This window comes from Panthera leo, chromosome C2, assembly GCF_018350215.1.
Source record: "Panthera leo isolate Ple1 chromosome C2, P.leo_Ple1_pat1.1, whole genome shotgun sequence".
In the NCBI taxonomy this organism is placed as follows: Eukaryota; Metazoa; Chordata; class Mammalia; order Carnivora; family Felidae; genus Panthera; species Panthera leo.
The window spans coordinates 152404473-152420960 of record NC_056687.1 but is presented as its reverse complement, the minus strand read 5'-3'; the positions used below and the strand labels follow the sequence as shown (position 1 = coordinate 152420960).

General features: G+C 42.8%; 1 protein-coding gene across 7 annotated transcripts in view; it reads left to right on the top strand.

The window, feature by feature from the left end:
• CTDSPL (CTD small phosphatase like) overlaps positions 1 to 16488 on the top strand; it is a 121235-nt gene that overhangs the window by 10800 nt on the left and 93947 nt on the right. Inside the window, exon 1 of one of the 7 annotated variants that reach the window (XM_042954707.1) lies at positions 13787 to 13984. The exons of the other annotated variants lie outside the window; for them this stretch is intronic. Coding sequence (XP_042810641.1) covers positions 13978 to 13984 — 7 coding nt within the window. The 5' untranslated portion in view covers positions 13787 to 13977. Of the gene's footprint in view, positions 1 to 13786; positions 13985 to 16488 lie in introns of those variants that run through there. 7 annotated transcript variants of the gene reach the window in all.

The window sequence follows — 16488 nt, the reverse complement described above, 5'->3', positions numbered from 1 at the left end:
AAAACCTCCTTCTGCAGTCTGATCAAGATTAAGCTTTCATGCTTACAATGTCATTAAATTTGTTCTAAGTATTTGGCTCACTTATGTTCAAGTCAGAAACCATTGACCTTAATTCCATAGACTTCAGTCAGAGCCATATTTTCTTTCCCCTTTTTGAAGAAACAGCTCAACACGTTCATTTGGGTTTTGGTTAGAACAGATACATTTCCTAGCAGTCATCAAACAGTGTGCAGCTTGAGTAGCTTATTAATAACTCTGTCAGATATTTATGTATGTATTTATTTATTTATTTTTAACTCAGATTTTTTTTTTTTAATTTTTTTTTCAACGTTTTTTATTTATTTTTGGAACAGAGAGAGACAGAGCATGAACGGGGGAGGGGCAGAGAGAGAGGGAGACACAGAATCGGAAACAGGCTCCAGGCTCCGAGCTGTCAGCACAGAGCCCGACGCGGGGCTCGAACTCACGGACCGCGAGATCGTGACCTGGCTGAAGTCGGCCGCTTAACCGACTGCGCCACCCAGGCGCCCCAATTTTTAACTCAGATATTTAAACAGTTATTGGTGAGCATTAATGTTTCTACTCCATAGCACACCCTGTATCATTGCCGAAGGCCTGACTTCTCCTTTTGAATTTTTTTGAGTTTGATTTTGTATCGAGATAAATTTGCAGACAATAAGAATCACTCTTTTTGGCCTAAGCCAACGTTCCCAATTTCTGTGTTGACAAACTCAGGCAGCTATATAACCAGCCCCACAGTCAAGATGGAGGATATTAACATTGGTGTCAAAATACTCCCTGTGCCCCGTTGCAGCTGTTCTCCCTCTACACTCAGCCTCCGACAATAATCTGTTCTCTTCTCTATTGTTTTTTGCCTTTTCTGGAATGTCATATACTAAATGGAGTCCTGCAATATGTAGCTCTTTGTGTTTGGCTTCTTTCACTTAACCTGATGCTTTTGAAACTCATCCAGATGGCTGCATGTGCTAGTGGTTCGCTCACATTTATTGCTGGGTAGCGTTCAGTTGTATGGAAACATCGCAATTTAAAAGTGTATGTTTCGCTTAAAAAAAAAAACCTGCCAAACTACTTTCCAGCGTGGCGGTACTATCTTGCATTTCCATCAGCAGTGTGTGCTCTGCATCCCTGTGGGTCCTTGGTACCATCAGTTTTCTATTTTAGCCACTGTAGCAGGTATCTATCTATTGTCATGGTTTTAATTTGTATTTCCCTAACAACTGTCAGTGCTGAGATTCCTTTTATGTGCTTGCTTGCCATTTAGATGAAGTCTGTGGTTAGTTGTCTGTTCAAATTGTTGCCCATTTTTTAAAAATCGGACTGTTTGATTTCTTCTTATTGAATGAGAAGGTTCTTTGTATATTCTGGATACACTTTTCTTGTTGAATATGTTTTGCAAGTATTTCCTCTCAGTCTTTGGTTTGTCCTTTCATTCTCTAAGCAACTTCTTTTATTTTCCAACTTTTTAAATTGCAGTGAAATACAGACAACATAAATTTTACCATCTTAACCATTTTGAAGTGTACAATTCAGTGGCATTAAGTACGTTCACACTGTTATGTAACTATCACCACCATCCATTTCCAGAATTCTTTTCACCGTGTAAAACTGAAACTCTGTCCCCTTTGAGCAGTAACTCTCCTTTCCCCCTCTCCCTAGCCCCTGCAGTTACCATTCTACTTTCTGTTTCTGATTTTGACTATCCTAGCTACCTCATAGAAGTGGAATCCAGAGGTATTTGTCTTTTAATGACTGGGTTATTTCACTTGCTTTAATGTCCTCAAGGTTGATCCATGTCGTAGCATCTGTTAGAATTTTCTTCCTTTTTAAGGCTGAATAATATTCCATCATATATACAGTTGACCCTTGAATAACTCCGAGGTTAGGGGCACTGATCCCCTGACGCTTTTGGAAACCCGTGTGTAACTTTTGCCTTCACAACAGCTGAAACTGCTAATAGCCTGCTGTTGGCAGCAAGGCTTACTGATAACATGAACCTTTAGTTAACACATATTTTGTATGTTATATATTATGTACTCTATTCTTACAAAAAAGTAGGCTAGAGAAAAGAAAATTTTTTTCAATCTTAGCAGTTCTCTTTTAAAAAATTTTTTTAATGTTTATTTATTTTTGAGAGAGAGTGACAGCATGAGCAGGCAAAGAGAGAGGGAGACACAGAATCCGAAGCAGGCTCCAGGCTCTGAGCTCTCAGCACAGAGCCTGACATGGGGCTTAGACTCACGAACTGTGAGATCATGACCCGAGCCGAAGTCGGATGCTCAACCCGCTGAGCCACCCAGGCGCCCCAAAAAGAAAATATTTTTGAGAAAATCGTAAGAGAAAGTACATATACAATACTATACTGTAAAAAATCCACATATAAGTGGGCCCATACAGTTCAAACCTATGTTTTCCAGGGGTCGACTGTATTGTATATATATTATATATATAGTGTATACATATCATACATACTGTATACACTTATGTATATGCCGTATATAAAATATCCCACGTTTTGCTCATTTATTCATTTGTCAGTGGACACTAGGTTGCTTTCGTGTTTTAGCCATTGCGAATGGGTATATACCCAGGAGTCGAACTGCGGCATCACATGATGATTCTCTTTTTTTAAATATTTATTTATTTATTTATTTTTGAAAGAGACAGGGAAAGGGTATAAGCAGGGGAGAGCCAGAGAGAGAGAGAGAGAGAGAAGGAGAGAGAATCCCAAGCAGGCCCCGCACCATCAACGCAGAGCTCGATGCGGGGCTCGATCTAATGAACCGTGAGATCATGACCTGAGCCCAGTCAAGAGTTGGATGCTTAATCAGCTGAGCCACCCAGGGGCCCCTCATATAGTAATTGTATATTTAATTTTTTGAGGACCAACCATACTGTATTCCATAGCAGCTACACCATTTTACATTCCCATCAGGTATATAAGGATTCCAAATTGGGGTGCCCGGGTGGCTCAGCTGGTTAAGGTCCGACTTCGACTCGGGTCATGATCTCATGGTTCGGGGGTTTGAGCCCTGCATTGGGCTCTGTGCTGACAGCTCAGAGCCTGGAGTCTGTTCTGATTCTGTGCCTCTGATTCTCAGATTCTGTGCCTCCCTCTCCCTCTACCCCTCCCTTGCTCGTGTTCTGTCTCTCTCTCTCTCAAAAATAAATAAACATTGAAAAAGATTTTTTTAATTAAAAAAAAAGAGGATTCCAAGTTTTCCACATCCTTGCCAATACTTGTTATTCTCTGTCTTTTTGATAGCTGCTACCCTAATGGGTATGAGATGTTGATGTCTTCTGAAGAGCAGAAATTGAAGTTTATTTGTTTGCATATGGATGTGGCAATTGTTTCCGCCTCATTTATTGAACAGAGCATTCTTTCTCGATTGTATTGCTGAACCTTTAGTAAAAACCAATTGACTGTATATATGTGGGTCTATTTCTGGATACTGTACTCCTTAAATTTTGATCGCTTCCTTAATGTGAAGTGGTGTTAAGCTTAATATAGTACCAGTCCTCCCTCAGAAGTAAATTTTTGGTCATGATTTAAGCGGAAGAGAAGACCAAGACATTTTACAATCTGGCAGGAAAGATTTACTCTGCATTTTGCAGTGAGGCGGTGGGGGGCTCTAAAAGACAAAACCTATGACTTCCTCCACTCTTTTTTTAGGAACTTGCCCAAACAGATTTTGTACGGTATATCTTTTTTGCAGATTTAAAATCGGCGCTGAGAATTTCTTTTCATCTTGAGCATCCTTATGGAGAGACCTAATACAAAAGTACGAGAGAAGATAAACAAGCATTTGAGTTTAAAAGACAGCCTCCCATCGTTATACAATAGTATAAAAATAGTGACTATCTTGATGGAGTCTAAGAGAACAAAGGAATAGAAAAGCACCAGGAGAGAGAAATGTGCTGAAACCCCAGCTCTGCAGAGAGGGCCTGGGCTCTGGAGGGTGTGAGAGATACCTTTCAGGCTGTCCCCATGTGTCGGCAGGGAGGGGGCCCCATGTGTCGGCAGGGAGGGGGAAGGAAGTGCTGACACTGCTTGAAACAAAAGGGCAAAGCCAGCTCATTAGCTGGGTAGCTTCATTTCTGTTGCCCCCAGGTAAGTAAACAGGTGAAACTTTCCTGAGAAAGAAATCCTCATCCAGGAAGTGTGACCCAGTTTGGATAGAGATCACAGTTGTGCTGGCCGCTAATGTTAAGATGTCACTTAGAAAATAGTATAGCGATGATCAGAGCCTCAGAGATGGGAAAGCCTGGGCAAATGGCTTATCTCCTTTTCTATCTTCCTACCCCCTGTCTGGGCTCTCATTCCAGTTCTTCCTCTGTGAGGCTGCTGGAGGTGAATTTCTGAAGCACAGCTCTGATCATGCTGCTGCCTGCTTAAAGCTATTTCTCAGTGATTCCCCATTGGCCCCAAGAGAAGAACATGATGTTGTATAACCTGTAAGCCCTTCATGGACTGACCCTAGGCCACCTTTACAGTCTCCTGTCCAGGGACTTCTCTTCTACACCGTCATGAACTAACATGCTTTTCTTTTTCGCTCCATTGTGTATGTCCTGGTTCACCTTACTGAGATGCCTTTTTCCTTATGTGCCTGATGGATTCTTAGTCGTCCTCTAAGATCCAGCTCACGTGTTACTTTGTCTTGTACTGTACTTGTTACTTTCTTCTTGTACTGCCCGAGCAGGATGCAGTAAATAGAGTGTAATATTTAAAGGCATAGGCTTGGGGCGCCTGGGTGGCTCAGTCGGTTGGGTGTCCTGACTTCCGCTCAGGTCACGATCTCGCGGTCCGTGAGTTCGAGCCCCGCGTCAGGCTCTATGCTGACAGCTCAGAGTCTGGAGCCTGTTTCGGATTCTGTGTCTCCCTCTCTCTCTGACCTTCTGCCGTTCATGCTCTATCTCTCTCTGTCTCAAAAATAAATAAACGTTAAAAAAAAATTTTTTAAAGGCATAGGCTTGCGTTTGAATTCTAGCTCCATCACTTATGAGTTGTGTGAACTTTGACAACTTAATTAACCTCTCTGAGCCTTGATTCCATAGTAGTTAACACTTCCTAGGATTATTGTGAGGATTAAACAGTATAATATATGTATATACGCATATATGTATTGCATATCAAAGTACATAAATATGTAATAAACACTTCTTATTATTTCTAATTCATTTATTCAGAAGCATTTATTTAGCACCTTCTGTGGTATTCACCCATACCTGGTACTTGGAATGCACAGATGGGTGAGACCTGCCCATAGATTTGAGGTGCTCAAACATAATGTTCTAAAAAGAGGCTATGCAAAGTGCCATGGAAGCTACTATTTATTTTATGCCTACTGTATGCCAAGTACTTTGCACGCGTATCTTACTTCATCCTCGAACAACCTTTAGATGGAGGTATAATAATGCCTATTTTATTTTATTTTAAAAAGATGTTTATGTATTTATTTTGAGAGAGGTAGAGAGTGAGGCAGCGGGGGAGGGGCAGAGAGAAAGGGAGAGAAAGAATCCCAAGCAGTCTTCAAGCTCAGCGCACGGAGCTCAATCTCGCAACCATGAGATCATGACCTGAGTCTGAATCAAAAGTCGGACACTTGACTGACTGAGCCACCCCCCCCACCAGGTGCCCCCATAATCCCTATTTTATGTCCGTGGAAACAGAGTCTCAGAGAGGTTAAGTAACTTGCCTGTATGATGTAGGTATAGACCTACCAAATAGTAGAGCCAGGAGTTAAATGTAGTCCGTCTGACTCCGTTAAAAGGAAATGTAGGAAATCTTTGGAGAATATGGTAAGCTCAAAAGATCTACATCTTGAAAGACAGCAACCATATTTTTCCAAAAGATGCTTCTTTTTGCTTCTGCCAGAGGCGACATTTTTAACAGGATAAATTCTAGGGCTCACCCAAGTTGACAGGCCACATTTTCTTACAATTTGTGCTCTGTTATTTATATAACAAATTCTGTGTCCTTGAGTCTTACTGTTAACTCTTCACCCGATTCATATTCACTTGTGTACTGTGAACAGTTAGAAGTGAGAGAAGGTAAGGGCCCAGAGTCCAACAGCTTTCATCTCTAAAATTCCGAAAGTGATAGGTTTCACTCTTATCATTTACACTCTTTCTAAGTGTGTGATTAAATAAAAGTGGAGTTTTGAGGTGCTTTTGGAAGGAAAGAGTGCTAAGAAGGCTCTTAAAGATGCCTCAATCCCATGGTATTGGTCAGAGTTCTTAGCAGCAAACCACAGAAACCATGTGAACTGTTTGAGACAGAAAGGAGTTTGTCAAAAGGTTTTAGTGACTTGTAGGCCCTCTGATTTGGCCAGAGAATTAGATTTGGCTGTTTCACAGCTAGGGAAGAATGCTTAATTACACCTTAGAGTTATTCTAGTAAAATAATATACTGCTGCCCTCACCTGCTGATGATTCAGCTGAGCAGCATCACCAGAACAGTACTTGTTCTCCCTTAAACTTGGTGTTCATTTTCTAGAAACTGTAAGAAACAAAACGAAGCTAATTGTTTTTTGCTTTTTAAAGTAAGCTCTATGGCCACCATGAGGCTTGAACTCGCAACGCCAAGATCAAGAGTTGCATGCTTTACTGACTTAGCCAGCCAGGTGTTCCAGGAAGCAAATTCTTATAGGCCTGCTTGATTCTTTTTAGGTGGATGCTTTTGAGGAGCTGGGCTGAGATCTAGTTAGAAGAGATCTTATAGAAACAAAATCTTAGGTAAATAAATGGAAGCATGCTCAAACAATGAAATCATATCAGGCAATTAAAGGGAATAAACCAGAGCCACACCTATTAACATGGCTAATTTTAAAATGTAACATTGAATGAAAAAGCAAACCCCCTAATAACAGCTACAGTGTGATGCCATAAATAAATGTGAAAACAGGCAAAAACAGTGTTTGTATAGTGTGTGGATATATGCATATGTAATAAAACTACAGAAACGTCCGTAGGAATGATGAATGACAAATTCATAACAGTGGTTATTTCCTTTTTTTAATGTTTATTTTTGAGGGGGGGAGGGGCAGAGAAAGAGGGGGACAGAGCATCTGAAGCAGTTTCCAGGCTCTGAGCTGACAGCGGAGAGTCTGATGTGGGGCTGGAACTCACGAACTGTGAGATCATGACCTGAGCTGAAGTCTGACGCTTACGACAGCCACCCAGGTGCCTCAGTAGTGGTTATTTCCCAACAGGGAGAAAAGGGAGTGGAATCAGGGATGGCTATATAATTAATTCCGGGTGCATGTTGAACATTTTTTGTTTTTGTTTGTTTGTTTTTATGAATTATTTTCTTGAGACAAGATTTTAAGCAAGATTTTAAGATGTGCTAGAGCTGGGTAGTGGGTAGCCTAATATATAGTTGTCTGTTATCTTTATTCCTTGCACTTCTGTTTAAATATTTCATAATTAATAATGTTAATCCTGGACTTTGAGTATTAACATAAATTTTGAAAAGCACTGCCTCCTTTACATAGAGATAAATTCAAAGGAAGTGGTAAAAAGGCAGTTACTGAACTTAGTTGGTTCTTTTCCCAATAGGAGAGTGTTCAGGAAGATACCCAAAAAACTTGGTCATTGAGCTTTCCAGAAGGGGTTCAAGTGATCTCATTGCTAACTCAGGCTGTGCCAGATACGCAGATTGGAGCCAGGTCATACCCCAGTCCTATTATGTTTCTCTCAGGTGACCTTCCAAAGGGTGTCGTGAGTACTTGGTCTGGAGTCAGGTTGGCTTTGTGTGCAGTGCTGGCCACAAAAGTCTATGTTGGTTTAAACCGTCCTATTTACAAACGTGTAGTCAAATAGTCTTGGTATCCTCAAAGGGAGGATTTGCTTGATTTGCCAATTCTACCCCGTTATCGTGGGAATTTATTTTAGGAATAAAGGAACTGAGATGTTTAGTCAAGTCCTTTATATTAAGCGAAGGAAAATCATATTGGAAGGAGAACAAAGAGATGTGTGAAATGCAAAATCAAAAGGAGTCATCTTAAAAGAAATCAGCTGAAAAAGCGTTTGAAGACCTGTGGCATCCCTCGCACAGAGGCCCTCACTAAGACTTTGAACTGATGCATCAGCATTTGGACTGGCGCTCTTGTGCCCTAGTCGTCCGGGCTGCCTCCAGCACTGGTTTTTCAGTGCAAGGGTTTTTCACCTGGAGTCCACTCCCAAGTGGTCCGTGAGTAGAGTTCAGGGAGTCCCATCAACTTGGTTAGCGGAAGATATTACTTGTTAATTTTCATTGACCCCTAACTAAAATTTAGCATCCTTCTCAGTTATGAAGATAACTGGCGATAAACCGCTGTAGTGTTAATAGTGCCTGTGACTTTATCATCATGTCCGAGAGAGATTGACCTGTGGTTTTCTTTTCTTTAAATGTCCTTGTGAGGTTTTGGTATCAAGGTCATGCTGGCCTTAAAAAGCAGATTGGAGAATTTTATTCTCTGGGAGAATTTGTGTAAGGTTAGTTTTATTTCTTCTTTAAATATTTAGTAGAATACCTTGGTGAAGCCCTTTGAGGCCTGGAGTTCCTTTGTGGAAAGGTTTTTTAATGTAGATTTAATTTACTTAAAAGGTACAGGGCTCTTCATATATCCTATTTATTCTCATATAAGTTGGAGCAAGTTTCTTTTTCCTAGGAATATGTCCATTTATCTACATTTTCAAAATAATAGAAGTTGTGAAAGTTGTTCAAACTGCCCTCTTTTTGTTGATGTTGTTGTTGTTGTTGTCGTTTTTAGAGAGAGAAAGCAAGAGAAAGAGCAGAGGAGGGGCAGAAGGAGAGAGAGAGAGAGAGAGAGAACCTTAAGCAGGCTCCCTGCCCAGCGCAGAACCCGGTGTGGGCTGTGAGATCATGACCTGAGCTGAAGTTAAGAGCAAGATGCTTAACCAGCTGAACTACCCAGGTGCCCCCAAACGGTTCTCTTTTTAATGTCTGTAGAATCTGTAATGCTGTACTCTTTTTCATTCTTGATATTAGGTAAAACTTTTAAAAATGAACAAAACCCAGAGTTCAGAAGGGTTTAGGGAAATGACAACTATTGATGGGAATTGAAATTAGTACCATCTTTCTGGAAGACTGTTTTGCAGTGTATATCAAACGAAATGTGAGTATATTTTATCCAACAAACCATTTATTTATTTGTTTGTTTACTGTTTGTTTATTTTTGAGAGAGAGAGAGTGTGTGCACATATGAGTATGAGTGGGGGAGAGGCAGAGAGAGAAAGAGAGAGAATCCCGCACAGGCTCCACACTGTCAGCTCAGAGCCCAACACAGGGCTCAATCCTATGAACCATGAGATCATGACTCCAGCCAAAATCAAGAGTCCATTGCTTAACTGAGCTACCCAGGTGCCCCTATGTAACAACCCTTTTAAAAAGGAGTTTGCCGGGTTGCTTGGGTGGCTCAGTCGGTTAAGGTGTCCAATTTTCGCTCAGGTCATGATCTCATGGTTCATGAGTTCGAGCCCCGTGTTGGCCTCTGTGTTGACAGCTTGGAGCCTGGAGCCTGGATTCTGTGTCTCCCTCTCTGTCTGCCCCTCCCCCACTCATGTTCTGTCTCTCTCTCAGAAATAAATAAACATTATGGGGCGCCTGGGTGGCGCAGTTGGTTAAGCGTCCGACTTCAGCCAGGTCACGATCTCGCGGTCCGTGAGTTCGAGCCCCGCGTCAGGCTCTGGGCTGATGGCTCGGAGCCTGGAGCCTGTTTCAGATTCTGTGTCTCCCTCTCTCTCTGCCCCTCCCCCGTTCATGCTCTGTCTCTCTCTGTCCCAAAAATAAATAAAAAACGTTGAAAAAAAAATTAAAAAAAAAAAAAATAAATAAACATTAAAAAAATTTTTAATAGGGACGCATGGGTGGCTCAGTCGGTTAAGCGTCCGACTTCGGCTCAGGTCATGATCTTGCAGTTTGTGAGTTTGAGCCCCGCGTCAGGCTCTGTGCTGATGGCTCAGAGCCTGGAGCCTGCTTTGGATTCTATCTCCCCCTCTCTCTGCCCCTCCCCTGCTCACGCTCTGTGTCTCAATAATAAATAAGCATTAAAAAAAATTTTGTAAATAGATTAATTAAAATGAACTTGCCATAAATAATTTCGCAAACGCAAAAATATTCACCACAGTGTTATCCATAACAGCAAAAAACAAACAAGCAAACAAAAAACACCTGGAAACCAATCAATAGGGGACAGGGAAGTAATTATGTTAATTACATTCACTAGAATCATTTTTGCCAGTCACAAAAGTTAGGATATTGACATGGAAAAGTACCAGAGACATACTGTTGGTTACAAAAAGCAAATCACAGAAGAGCATGTAGAGTGTAGCCTCTTCTGTGTTAAATACATACTTCTCTATGTGAATGTATCCAAAGAAAATAATTTGGAAGTATAGTCACCAAATTTCTTTTTGCTTTTCTGTATTGTTTAAAATGTTTGCATGAACATGCATCATTTCTACAAAAATAGCAAAACTTTCTGACAAGCTTGGCAGTCACAAGATGAGAGGGTGGTTGGGGAGGGGAGTGTCAAAGCATTTCTCTTGCCTGATGGAGAATAGCCAGGAAGGAAGGAAAGCTTGAAACTATAAGAAAGAGGGGACAGTCAATTGAGTAAATCCCTTAGAAAGACAGGAGGGCCTGGACTCAGACACAGAAGTTAGCCTTAAAGGAGCAGGACAGCATTTCTTCCCAAAAGGGAGGGAAAGATGATTGGAGATACAGAGAAGTTCAGAGCCAAAAAGAAGGGAGATACGAACATTCACAACTCATGGCTGCCGACTTCTTAGTGAAATCGGAGGTAAGGCCATTTGCCAAGAGTGGGGAACGAGAGTAGAATGAGGTCTTGAGACAAGAGGAGGGGGATGTGGGGTGTGGGCAGCAGAGCAGACTGGGGGCCTGATGAAACTTTTGAAAGGGCCCAGTGGTATGGCTGGGCAGGTTTTCTCTAGCAGAATGCGCAATTGGTGCCAGGTTATAGGGCAGCACAGCACGCTTAGCAGAGCTTTGGAGGATGACAGAATTCAGGGTAGTGATGAGGGCAATTTAAATAATTGCTTTGGAATCTAGGACGCTTGGGAGGAACATGAATTAGAAAGAGTGCTAAGGAAGGACTGGATATTGAGTTGGAATATGGAGATCCAAAAAGCCAGAGGACAGGCGTTCCTGGTCATTGTGGGGTTTCAGAGTATGACATGTTCCAGGGGACACAAGGTCAGCTAGGTGGTCATGGAGTATCAGGAATGGTTGTGGAAGTTGGGAAGGTCAGGGTTGTGATGTTGGGAGTTTCGGTGGTCTTCCTCATGGATGGAGCATTTTCTCAGGGTGGTGACAGGAATTCTGGTTTCAAGGATAGAAAGAAGGCTGACTCCTCAGAGAAGGCTTAATGAAGAGAGGCGGGAAAGCCCTGGTCTGGAGCCACTGCAGGAGAGCAGGGAGTTTACTGACTTGCCCTCCTAAAGCTCAGGACCCTCGGTGCCAGGAGAAGTCTCAAGGCAGAAGACCTTCAAGGCTGATGGGAGAAGCCAGGTTTGCAGTGCAGGAAGGAGGCTGACAAGAGGAATGGGCCAGAAAAGGAGAAGAAACGCTCTGTAGAAGCCTCTTTGCAAAGGGATCAGGGGCAGGGACAAAGGGGTACAGATGAGTGGGCAAACAGTATGAGAGAGGGGGTTCTAAAGAGAAGTGAGCCGACAGGAGGAAGGTCTGAGCTGCAAAGGGGTGGAGCTTTGGCTGCTGGATTCCCAGAGGAAATGCTGAACTGTACGTTTCTTAGCGCAGAGCGGTACCTGCTCACTACAGAGAGAACAGCAACTACAGATAAGCAAAAAGCAAAAACAAGTAAACAGAAAGCCGTAAGAACTACCCAGATCCCAGGGTCTTGGAGCTTTTCCCATTGACATGTTCTTCCCTCCTGTTCCTACTGCCGTAAATCCAGGTCAAGGCCACATCATCTCTACAATAAGCTTGTCCTCTAGGTCATAAATCTCTCTCCCTGGCTGAGCCCCTGGGCCTTCCCCAGCCCCTCTCCCCCCCTTCCCATGTATAAACCAACACAGCCATCTTCCCCAAATACCACTTTCCATTGTTGCTTCTCTTTGCAGGTTCCATCATATACTACATCCCTCCCTGGTTTTCGAGGGCGTCTCTAACACGGAACCATCTTATTTCCCCACACTCATTTCCAAATATTTCTCTTTTCTTAGACATGCTTTATTTCCCTCCCAGCTCACTTTCCCACATCCTCACATCTGGTTCTCTGTCCCCTCACTATGATGCCTGGCCTGTTAAGGATGACCACATCTTTCCATACTATTCCACTACCCCCCAACCCCCACCACCATGTGAAGGCCTGGTGCCTTACTCCAGCCCATAATGACTGACGTTTGGCCTTCCAGGTACTCATCTGACCACCCCTTTTAGGAACTTATCAGTTGCATTTCAGTAAACACTTAGGTGTGTTGAGTATACTTTCGGTACACCGAGGTGAGAGCACAGGATTTAGAGCCGGGAGGAACCAAGTCCCCTGATATTACTGATGAGGAGCCTAAGATTCAGAGAGGCCAAAAGACATCCCCATAGTCAACCTGCAAGATGTTAATAAAGCGGGTCCCAGAACCCTGATTCTCAGCCCTAAATACTACATGTTGAATTGAAATCTGCTCTTAAAATACAGCTTTTCTTTGATACCTGGGTGTGGAGCCCCAGAGACCCAAAGCAATGGTTATCAATTTTTACAGTATGTTAGAATTAGCTGGGGAGATTTCTAAAAATCCAGACTTCTAAGCCCAGTAGGGGGAAACTGATTCAGTTGGTGTGGAGTAGGACCTGAGTATCTGCTTAAAACAAAACAAAACAAAACAAAACAAAACAAAACAAAACCAACCAAACAAATGAAAACAGCTCTCCAGATGATCCTGGTAAAGATGATCCTTGGATCACCCTTCGCAAAACAGTTTGTGTCTTTCTCTTTTGAGCTCCCTAACATTGCCCCTGTAAACATTGTTAAGCTTTCCTGAAGCCTCCCATGTCAGGAGCAGGTTTGAGTTAAGCCACAACCATGTTCCCATCCAGAACGCACAAGCCACCAGCTCTGTGCTGTAACCTGTGTAACTGCTCAGGCTCCAACTGGCCTGGGGCCCGGCTGCTGCCCTCCCTTAATATGCTTGGCCATTTGGCCCCGGGAGCCAAATTATTCTTCAAAATACTTTTAGGCATACCTTGGCAAAATATTGATCATAGTGGAATTCTTGTTGGAAACACCCCACTTGCCAAGGTGTTTCTGAGCACCTTCTGAAGTGTGGATGCCCGGCCTCTGCAGCCTGCCAGCTGTCTCTGCCACAGGACACCCAAGTAAACCAAACCCAAACAGGCACCTAGAGCTCGCCAAATCCCAGCACATGCAGCCCTGGGCCCGTATGACAAGGAGGAAAGGCACTTTGTGTAGCGATTGGGACAAGGCTCCGGAATCTGTGTTGGAATAATGAGGCTCTAAAGGCATGACTCACTGCTCTCCACAGTTATCAGTCTAGGAGTTATCAATGCCCTCCTTGTTGCCTGAGCGCACATCAGAGAAATGACTAATAACGTGGTAATAGCTCTTCAAAATGCTGCCCGGACCTCTGAAGACAATTCAGATATGCCAGGTATTTCCTAGCAGTAAGGGCAAGCCTTGCATAATTTAAGAAATACACAGCGGTTTCGCATTTTGGTGCTTGATAAGTGGCAGTTACATAACAGCCTGTAACCACGCAGATGAGCAGAGCCAGAGGTGGGGGAGAGGGTGCTTCTAAGAGAGGTGTTAGTGCTGGAGTGAGGGGTGCGATAGCCGACAGACGTGGCGGCAGCTAAACCTTCACGAAGTTTGGGTCTGGGAGATCCACGCATGCCCATCATGGCACACGTTGGCTCGACAGCAGGAAAGACATCTCTCGACATTTACTATCAGGCTAACACCAATGGGAGGTATGAAATTTTTTCTCTCATGAGCCATATTGCCAGTGTTTTCTCACTCCTTGGTAATGTTTTTAAGCTAAAAGTAGGATTGCCTCAGTCTCTGAAGTAACACAAAGCTGAATTACTCTCTGAAATCATATGTTCTTCAAACTTTTCTGTTAAAAACTCAACTGATGGGGTTGCCAGAGCATCACCTCGCTGCGGTCATAGAGCCCAGTTGACCTTTCTTGGTGCTTCACATGTAGTGGTGCCATACTTCAGATTCCACGTATAGGAGAGCCCTACAAGGGTGCTAAAAAGCGGGTTCCCACGGCTTATTTCTTTCTGGGGATGGGAGATGCTAGTCTATGAGCACCTACCAAGTGATCTCATGTGCTACCAAAATGCTTCTTGGACTGCCCTGTTTGAGTTGTGTCATATTCTTGAAAAAAGGACTGACTGATTTAAATAGACTGCTTGGTGTTTGTCACAACACAAGGCTCAAACATCTAGAGACCAGAAAGCCAGTTTGTTTCTGGAACCATCTTTAGGACAAGCATCATTCTCGTCTCCTGGGAGGAGCCAGCATGGCTCATCTGTTGCCCTTACCTTTTGGAGATGATGCTCAAACCTGGGGTCTTTAGATCCACGGATGGGGAGATTGCTAGAAGGGGCTGCTCTGAGCCAAGTCAGGCTGAAAGCCTCCACTCGGCCTCTGCACTTGGTAGCCTGCCATTTGCCTTAGCAGGAAGCTGCCATGGAAGGAGCCCCTGAAATGGATGAGGTCCTGGAAAACCTTGTTGGACTGAAATACACAATCTTGCCTCAGGGTCTTTTAAGATAAATAATTTTTTAATATTTATAAATGAGAACAGAATCTGAGATGAATATATTCTTTTTTTATTGCAGCCTGTCCAAGCAGCGTGGGGGATCAGAAAGCTAGCTTGATGGATGGGTGGCAGGCAGTAGCCAGGAGGCCTTAGCTAGCTGTAACTTTTACTTATTCACGTGATACCCCCCACGCAAGACAGGGACCACACTATGCCGTAGAGGAAGGGCGATGACTGTACAGTCTCACTGAGCATCATGTACATGTATGTAAGGCATTATTTTGAATGCCAATCAGTTTGAAATTTTTCAGAATAAAATTAAAAAAAAATTTTTTTTTTACATTTATTCATTTTTGAGAGACAGAGACAGAGCACAAGTGGGGGAGGGGCAGAGAGAGAGGGAGACACAGAATCTGAAGCAGGCTCCAGGCTCCGAGCTGTCAGCACAGAGCCCGACGTGGGGCTCGAACTCACAAACCGTGAGATCATGACACGAGCCGAAGTCGGTCACTCAACCAACTGAGCCACCCAGGCGCCCCTCATAATAAAATTTTTATTGAATTAGCATATTTGAATGAGCATATTTGAGAAGAAGAAGAAGATGTTGAAACATAGAAACATAACTAACTTAAACACTTAAGGATGACAGAGAGACTGGAAAACAAAATCAGGGAGTTTCCAGAAGGTAAAATGAAAAGATATAGAGAGAAAATAGGGGGAAAATAATAAATCAAAACTGTAATGTTTATATTTAGAGAGAGAGAGAGCAAGCGCACCCTAGTGGGGGAGGGGCAGAGAGCGAGGAAGATAGAGGATGCAAAGCAGGCTCTGTGCTGACAGCAGAGAGCTCAACACGGGGCTTGAACCTACGGGCATTGAGATCATGACCTGAGACAAAGTCAGATGCCCAAGCGACTGAGCCACTCGGGCACTCCAGTAAATAAAATATTTTAGTGGCACATCCAAGAGCTTTAATATCTGACTAATAGAAATCTCAAGGAGAAAGAACACAGAGAGAGAAGGAAATTATCAAAGAAACAATACAAGAGAAATTTCAGAACTGAAGGTCAAGTCAAGGCTCTCTAGATTAAAATGTGCAGGGAATGAGGGGCACCTGGCTGGCTCTCTCAGTAAACAGAGCATGCGACTCTTGATCTCAGAGTTGTAAGTTTGAGCCCCATATTGGATGTAGAGATGACTTTAAAAAAATAAAAGCTTAAAAAAGTACACCAAATGAAAAAGACATTACCCATACCTATACATAGTATCATTAGCATTCAAAACTCTAGAAACAGTGAATTATAAAAGCTTTTGGAAGGGGAAAACCTGTCACAAATGAATGAAAATCAGAATGTATCAGAGTTCTTAATGTCAGTACTGGAAGCTAGAAGACAATGAAATAAAAGTCAACAAAAGTTCTAGAATTTTATACTCAGCTGAACTTTCAATCAAATGTGAAGATATAGCAAAGACATTTTTAAATCTGCAAGGACTCAAAATTTTGCTTCCTGGGGATCCTTTTCTGTGAGACAACCAAAACAAATACATAAACAAAATGAAGAAATAAATAAAAAAGGAGAGAGGAACAGAATCCAGAAGGCAGGGAACCAACACAGGAAAACAATGCAGAGAAGACCGACGTGTATACAATGGGCTTAGCTGTTTTGGAATTCACAGATTATCTGACATACTTGGCCATTTGGA